The 8,403-nt window shown below is 44.1% G+C and overlaps 2 protein-coding genes across 2 annotated transcripts; one reads left to right on the top strand and one right to left on the bottom strand.

The window, feature by feature from the left end:
• The first annotated feature begins 130 nt into the window (after window positions 1-130).
• On the top strand, window positions 131-3,283 carry LOC107575472 (voltage-gated hydrogen channel 1-like). Its single transcript, XM_016261846.1, has 6 exons — window positions 131-325; window positions 1,316-1,523; window positions 1,613-1,717; window positions 2,272-2,503; window positions 2,811-2,923; window positions 3,006-3,283. Exons 2-6 carry the CDS (start codon window positions 1,344-1,346, stop codon window positions 3,060-3,062), a joined length of 687 nt encoding a protein of 228 aa, XP_016117332.1. The 5' UTR covers window positions 131-325; window positions 1,316-1,343; the 3' UTR covers window positions 3,063-3,283.
• Window positions 3,156-4,916, bottom strand: LOC107575471 (tectonic-1-like). The gene is made up of 7 exons (XM_016261845.1): window positions 4,871-4,916; window positions 4,670-4,764; window positions 4,454-4,579; window positions 4,295-4,383; window positions 3,805-3,942; window positions 3,680-3,719; window positions 3,156-3,221 (listed from the first exon to the last, which is right to left on the bottom strand). Exons 1-7 carry the CDS (start codon window positions 4,914-4,916, stop codon window positions 3,156-3,158), a joined length of 600 nt encoding a protein of 199 aa, XP_016117331.1.
• Window positions 4,917-8,403: the final 3,487 nt, after the last annotated feature.

The raw sequence follows: 8,403 nt of genomic DNA, 5'->3' as shown, positions 1-8,403 counted from the left end.
CTGTCTGACTGTCTTACCAACTTGAAACCTTTCCATTTAGTTTCCATTAAATCATCCTGCATGTTAAAATAATAAAGGGCATATTTTGATTACCTCTTCAGGTCATCTGGTCCCGTGCACATTCCTGTAATGTGTCCAAGGATTTGGGAAAGATCTTCATGTCACTTCCTTCAGGCTGCATCCTGCAGAGGATCACGTTCTTGACTGTCGAGGCGGAGTTTAGGCACAGGGTCAAAGTTTTTCACAGAATTCGGATTGTTGCTCCCAAAAACTGCGGACAAATGCAGCGTTAGACGTTAGCAACATTGTTTCAGCAACACAACAGGTAGATATCCATTTTGCGTCATTAACCTTGTGTTCCTTTTAAATTGAGCGCGCATTAAATAGATTCACTGAATAATCGGAAAAATGTCAATGTCACGGTCGAGTTCATGTGGAATTAGAATGAAAATGACCAGATGCATTAACAGTTTGCCTTAAAGTCAGTCAATTGTCTTATATTTAGTCGTCGATATCCGGGAAAGTGTGTGTGTAAAATATAGCTGACTTGAATGTTCAAATGTTGCAGGAAATCACGAGTTAAGCTCAAGTCACGGATGAAGAGTCAGGGTTTTATGATGCACGTAGACACTGAAAAAACGCTTTATACTGGAGTATTGTGTAGTGATGCTGCACTTATGTTTTATTAATTGTTTTGCGTTGTTTCTTAAAGGAAGATCTCCGTTGAGGACTTTTTTGTAGATGGTGGCACGCAAAACTTGTTCTACAAGGTCAAGATTGAAATATTACGCCGTGTTAAAGTGGCGATAGTGTTGTATTGAACTGTATTTTCATACAACACACTTTTAGATTGGATTAACTAACAATTATATATAATTATACATTATAATTTTTTGATTGATTATTTGATATTTCTGAATATTACCGTTTACATTTTTCGGATTTGTATAATACTGTTTAATACTGCGTTTTGCTGTTTAAATGCTGAACATGAAGGTGTAATTGAGCTGGTTCCATATGTCTATGCCCTGCTATTGGTCCGTGAATTGTATGTTTCTTGTGTTATCGTTAAATAATAAGATCGCTATATATTTTTTGGAACAAGGCTGCAGGGCATGTGTCTGTACATAAATTAATTGTAATAAAACGCCCTGAGAAATATTCACTTGAGTAAAAGTGTGACAGCTAGCAGTCACCTACGTTTTGGTTCAAGCCGTCTTCATTATGAAATCTCGCCATAATTTAACACAGTCACAAATTCGAATACTGAATGTATGATTCAAGTACAAATTAAAAATCTTTAATTTTCTGTTAGTGTTCAACTCATGTGAACCCCGAGAAAAATGTCCCGTTTTCTGAAGCATTTCACAGCGGTGGGTGATGAGCAAAACACCGCCGCACAGTGGCAGGACACGGAACTGCACGATGCCAGTGAAGACCTGGCGCGCGCCACGGGACAGCACCTGGGACAGGTCAGCTTCAGGGACTCCCTACGCCGCCTCTACTGTACAGAGAGGTTCCAGGTAAATGTTTAAACTCTTTAGATGTATATAGATATGAAATGTTGTTTACATGATTGAAAATAACCTTGGACTGTTATTTTGTTGATTAGATTTGTGTTGTTTGCTTGGTCGTCTTGGATGCCATTTTCGTTCTGTGTGAGTTGCTTATTGACTTGTCTATCATTCAAGCAGATCATCACAGAATCGCTCCGCAGGTGAGTCCGCTTCAGATGCCTAGTCGGCAAAAAACATGGATGTCATGTATCTGTTGACACATTATATCTCAGCGATTATTCTGAGGTTATCCTCTATCCAAATGTTCCTGTCATTATTCCAGGTATTCCATTATCTCAGCCTCGCCCTTCTCACATTCTTCATGGTGGAGCTGTTCACCTGGGACAGGTCAGCTTCAGGGACTCCCTACGCCGCCTCTACTGTACAGAGAGGTTCCAGGTAAATGTTTAAACTCTTTAGATGTATATAGATATGAAATGTTGTTTACATGATTGAAAATAACCTTGGACTGTTATTTTGTTGATTAGATTTGTGTTGTTTGCTTGGTCGTCTTGGATGCCATTTTCGTTCTGTGTGAGTTGCTTATTGACTTGTCTATCATTCAAGCAGATCATCACAGAATCGCTCCGCAGGTGAGTCCGCTTCAGATGCCTAGTCGGCAAAAAACATGGATGTCATGTATCTGTTGACACATTATATCTCAGCGATTATTCTGAGGTTATCCTCTATCCGAATGTTCCTGTCATTATTCCAGGTATTCCATTATCTCAGCCTCGCCCTTCTCACATTCTTCATGGTGGAGCTGTTTGGAAAAATCTATGCGTATCGTCTAGAATTCCTCCACCATAAGTTTGAGGTGTTTGATGGGATTGTGGTGGTGGTATCCTTCATCCTGGACATTGTATATATCTCAAAGGAAGATGCATTTGATGCCATGGGGCTTCTGATCTTGCTCAGGTTGTGGAGAGTGGCCAGGATCATAAATGGTATGGGGATTATTTTGACCCAGCAATACCCAGCAACTAAATATTAGAAAAATGTTCCGGTATGTTTATCTTACCAAACTGCTGGTGTTAGAAATGATTGTTTCCATGACACTCACAATCTAACCTTGGGGGTTCACCAAGGTTCTGTACTTGGTCCATTTTACTTAAGTAATTACATGTTTATGTACATTATCGCTAAATATCTCTATGGAAAATGAATGCAAGTTTTACTTCTGGAACCCAGCTGTTGCATTATTCTCTAATGTCTAATCGTTTTATTTTCCTTTCTTACTTTGCTCTCTTATAGGTATCATTATGTCTGTGAAAAATCGTGCCCATCACAAAGTTCAGAAAATAAAAGAGATCAATGAAAACCTTGTACATCAAGTCAATGAACTTCAAGAGAGACACACAAAAATGGTGAGTAGCTCTGCTTAAAAAAATTAGTCATGATTAATTTAATTATTAAATTGATAGTGGTTTTAATTTAATCTTTCAACAGGACCAAGAAAACGCCAGGCTTCATGTGCTCTTAAAACAGCACGGCATTGAGTTTTGATGCTCCAGGGTTATTCATTAAACACATCACATGAGACTGAGCTTAAGACTAATCATGTCTATTCATTCCATATGAAATGTGAAGAAGGTCATATTACAGTGTGTTGTGTTTATTGTCACTCAAAGCCAAGCTGATCTTGATCTTTGTCCCCTGGCAGATCTTTAACAGCACACATAAAGGGAGATGGTTTTTAAAGCCAGTGACTCGCGTAGGTCAAATTATAAAAAAGGGAAATCTATAAAGTAAACAAGTTTTTTTTCTAAATCACTATTTTCCAAAATCATTATCAGTATTGTTGTTTTATCTATGAACTGTACATTTAATGTTTTCTCATTATAAATGTGAATGTGTTTGAGCAACTGAAAGCTATGCAATAAATACTATTTTGTAAATGAGATATGAAATATAAATAGACCAACATATCTGCCTGGCTGATGAATTGGCTTATTAACAGTAGTGGCTTTCGCTCATGTAACAGTTCCAAAATTAACAACAGATTTTACAATGAATAGTTCACATTTTATGTTCTTAAATGTTTTAGTGAGTTTTGAGTAAATATTATTAAAAACAGTGTTCATTTCACATTTTGTGCATGTCTTGACTTGAAATTGAATTACGCTGTATACACACAGAGAACAATTAATTCCATTGGACAACCTACAGGAAGGGAGAACATTAATGCACATAAAATAGTAATGGTGATAAATATTACACACAAATCTTTATAACAACAGCCTCTTACTTCAGAGTGCAGCCTGATACCATGTCAATCCCAAACAGAACAGGGGAGCGCCGTGATGAGCCAAGCAAGCAATCCTGATCTCCAGAGTTTTGGAGGATAGTAAGGGACCCTTTTGGGTCAGCGGATTGAACTATCCCAGTAAAACAGAGGTCAAGGACTTTGCAACAAAGGTGGATATTTGGATACATGATAGGCTTTCCATTTATTTATTAAATTATATCATGATAATGAAAACACCAGCACACTTATGAAATACTCTTATATTTTTTATATAGGGGTAAAACAAAACATTACCTTGGAAAATAAAACAAAATTAAAGCTAAAATATTATCAAATTAAGCATATGCCTGAGAAAAAAAAATGTTTTAAGAGAATATTTAAATGTGGATAGAGTAGGGGATGTCCAGTGCTAATGAAAAATTAATGATGCAATTGGTTATGTTTCATGACAAAGGAGACATCTGAGCAAAGAGTTTATAATAAAGGATATTCTGCTGTTCTTGTCCCAGCCACTAGGGGCCGTCCCACCACATAGCCAGGATTGCCATTAAATAACAACACTGGTGTGCTAGATATCTCCTGTTAAAACTATTACTTCCTTTTTGTAAAATAAATTTCAAGAAAATATGTAAAGGGTATAATTAAATACCTGCAGGAATGTAATCTGAAACTCTTGCTGAATGGGCACCGTGATGCTTTTAATGGCTCCCTGCAAAACTGATGCTATCACATTCAGGATTTCCCCAGCTTCACTGTATCTGAACATGTACTTCACCTGACAGAAAAGTTATGGTTTTGTTAAACAGTTTATGATTCCTGATACTTTTCAGATTTCTGATTAGTAACATATACATTATGTGCACACCTGCTGTACAACGTTGTTGCAGACGTCACCAGACTCCAGAAGCACAGGAATATAGGACACAAGGTTAGCTGGGTCCACCAGTGTCTGTGTGCCCTCTAAATACAGCAATCAGGCAGCGAATCATCTGTCGCCCATAGGAAAGCAAAAAAAAAAAAAAAAAAAGTCGTGTTCTTAGCTATTTCTCTAAAAAGAGCAGTTTACTCCTCTTCAGCGGACACGATGAGCTACAGGAGATGCATCGAGCCATGTGACAGGTTCATCGCAGGAGGAGACACTTGACAGGTCCGTGCAATGTTTGGGCCTACAGCACACCCAAGCAGCGCTTAGCGGCCTTTCTGATTGTCGACACTGTGATATTCTACGGCTAAAAGCACTGCGATATTTGATATGCGACTGTTTATTTGATATTCTCAAATAAAGTAGGCCTCGCGTCTAACCCCCGCTATCCCGTTTCTGCGGTTGCCGAGGCGCCGCACGAGACGGTCGCTTGGGGTGACGCATACAAGCCGAGGCGTTTAGAGGGTGAGTCAATGGAATTTTCTCCTTTTCTCTTGCTCTCTCCGGGCCATGTGCAAGCGCTCGAAGAGCGCTACGGGGATCCCGTGGTCTTCGTTAATGACAATTTGCGGCCTACCCCGGAAGCTCACGATGCAATGTCTTTCGGTTGTATGCCGTATGATGAAGATGTGCTGTCCACAGCAGCCTCCGATTCGGAGGATTTATTGGGCGAACTGTGCAGTTCTCTCCCTTCGAGTGGTCCCCCTTCGAGGAGTTCTCTCCCTTTGAGGAGAAACGCACTTCCCCGTCTTACAGCAAACTATTAGACGTTGTAACGCGCGATGTGGATAAGCTGGGGTTAGAGTGGGATAGCGAGCCGGCGCAAACTCAGTCCCAGTCGAAACTGGACGATCGATTTTTGTCCAGCTGCACTCCATCTCAGCTCCGTAGGCCTCTCCCCTTTTTCCAAGACTTCCACTATGAGGTTTCGAGGTCTTGGAAACAACCTTTTTTGGCGCGTATCACTAATCCCGCTGCCGCTGATTTCGCCATGGTTTCTAAAATGGCGGCTCACGGCTACGCGGCGATGCCGGCCGTAGAAGAGACTCTCGCGGCACATCTCGCGCCAAATTCCGCTCCGTCTTGGAAATCACGCACTCTGCTACCATCCAAACCGTGTAGGGTTACTTCCCCTTTGATTGGAAAATCTTACATGGCCACTGGGCAGGCCGCGGCTACACTCCATTCTATGTGTGTACTCCAGGCTTATCAGGCAGACGTGCTCAAGAAGCTGGACGAGGGAGAAGGCTTGAATCCAGAGGCTGTTAAAGAGCTCAGATGAGCTACTGACTTGGCGCTTAGGGCTACCAAGCACACAGCTCGGGCAGTGGGCAGGTCCATGGCAGGGTTAGTGTCAGCTGAGCGCCATCTTTGGCTTACTCTCACTGACATTAAAGAGAAGGACAGAACGTTTCTCCTGGATGCCCCCATTTCGAGTGACGGTCTGTTCGGAGACTCAGTCACTACAGTCGTGGAGAAATTTAAAGCAGCGAAACAGCAGTCAGCTGCGTTCCGTCAACTCATCCCTCGCAGGGCTAGGGAAGTGGAACGTCAGCCACCTGCGGCTCGCTCACGCTCTTCGTCCTTACAGCACCGCGAGGTCCAGCGGCATGAGCCACCGGCTAGGTTACCCCCTCGTAAAAACTGGGGTCCTAGGTCTTGCCCACCGGCTTACACACGGCAACGCAAGCGAGTAGACCTGAGTTTGACGGCAAAGCCCTCTCGTCCTCAGGCCCCTAATAGCAGTTCCTGATTCTTCTGCTCGTCTTCGGAGGCCAGGCCCTCCTTTAGAGAGAGTGTACGAACCGCACAAGCGTATTCGACTCACTCGCTGTGGCCTCCAGACTCCGATTTTGAAGGTCCTGCTGCATATTGCGCCTCGGGCAGTTTTAGATCGAGTCCTTACGATGAGCACCTCCTCGGATACTCTGCGCGTTCCAGCCTTCAGAGTTCGTGAAAAAGCCCAAGGGTCATGCGAGCATGGCCCGTTTATGACGGCCTCCAAAGCTCCCACTGTTGGGGCAATGGGCAGGCCCCACAGAATCGGACATCTTCCCATTATAGTTTTTCGCGCCACTCAGGTGCTTCGGGATCCTATACGAGAAAATCAGATGTACGTTTCAACTGTAGAACACCCAAGACCCCTGGTAGACTACTGGGCCACGTGGAGACGCCTGCCCGATATTTCATGGTGGGTACTATGCACCATTCGACACGGGTACACTATCCAGTTTCGGAAAGGGCCACCTCCCTTCAGTGGGGTTCTCCCTACGACGGTACGCCCTGGGGATGCCTCGATTTTAGGTCAGGAGATCGTATCACTCCTAGAGATAGGGGCTATAGAGGAGATACTCCCCACTCAGATGGAGTCAGGTTTCTACAGCCGGTATTTTGTTGTACCCAAGAAAGATGGTGGTTTACGTCCGATTTTGGACTTACGTCGTCTAAACCTCGTGCTCAGAGTGAGCAAGTTCAAGATGTTAACAGTAAAGTCCATTCTGTCTCAGGTCCAATCCGGAGATTGGTTCGTGACCATCGATCTAAAGGGTGCATACTTTCACATCCAGATCGTCAGGAGGCACAGGAAGTTCCTCAGGTTTGCTTTCGAGGGCAAAGTATACCAATACTGTGTTCTTCCGTTCGGACTAGCTTTGGCTCCTCGAACGTTTACAAAATGCATGGACGCAGCTCTGGCCCTGTTGCGGCTCCAGGGCATCCGAATTTTGAACTACCTAGACGATTGGCAAATACTAGCTCAATCTCAGAATCAGGCACGGATACATCGAGATCTGGTACTCGATCATTTGAGGAGCCTAGGGCTACGGACAAACCTTCAAAAAGAGTGTCCTGCTGCCGTGTCGGCAGACGACCTTTTTGGGGGTGGACTTGGACTCTTGCACGATATGGGCACGGCTTTCTCCTGCTCGTGTGCAATCAATACGGACCTGTCTAAGTCAGTTCAAGACAGGGCGCCGAGTACATGTAGGCCTGTGTCTCAGGCTGTTGGGACTGATGGCGGCAGCGTCCCCTGTAGTTCAGTTGGGCCTGCTTCACATGCGGCCATTTCAGTGGTGGATCAAGAGCCAGAATATTTCGCATCACTGTCACCCACTTCGCAGAATTACAGTGACACGCAAAGGCTCTCGTACTCTAAGCCCCTGGATGAGACCCCAGTTCTTTCTGGAAGGAGTCCAGATGGGGACATTGTGTTGCCGCAAAACGGTCACGACGGATGCGTCCCTTACGGGCTGGGGAGCGGTCCATCAGGGACATCCAGTCGGTGGAGTCTGGACAGAGGTACATCGAGACTGGCACATAAACCGTTTGGAGATGCTTGCGGTTCTCCTGGCTCTCAAACAGTTCTTACCCCAACTGAGGGGTTATCATGTGTTGGTAAGGACAGACAACACGGCAGTTGTGTCGTACCTCAATCGTCAAGGGGGATTACGTTCTCGCCCCCTGTGCAGGCTGGCGAGGCGTATTCTTCTCTGGGCTCAGACAAAGTTCCTGTCGATCAGAGCAGTCCATATCCCAGGTCGCCTGAACTCAGGAGCGGATCTGCTCTCGAGACAGAGTCTACAGAATGGGGAATGGAGATTGCACCCCCAGGTGGTGGATCTTATATGGCAGAGGTTCGGCCGAGTGAAAGTGGACTTGTTCGCTTCGAGCATGACTAC

The sequence above is a fragment of the Sinocyclocheilus grahami genome, unplaced genomic scaffold (genome assembly GCF_001515645.1).
Source record: "Sinocyclocheilus grahami isolate Dianchi unplaced genomic scaffold, SAMN03320097.WGS_v1.1 scaffold2666.1, whole genome shotgun sequence".
Taxonomy (NCBI): domain Eukaryota; kingdom Metazoa; phylum Chordata; class Actinopteri; order Cypriniformes; family Cyprinidae; genus Sinocyclocheilus; species Sinocyclocheilus grahami.
The sequence above is the reverse complement of the archived record's forward strand: the minus strand, read 5'-3'. Positions and strand labels throughout refer to the sequence as shown.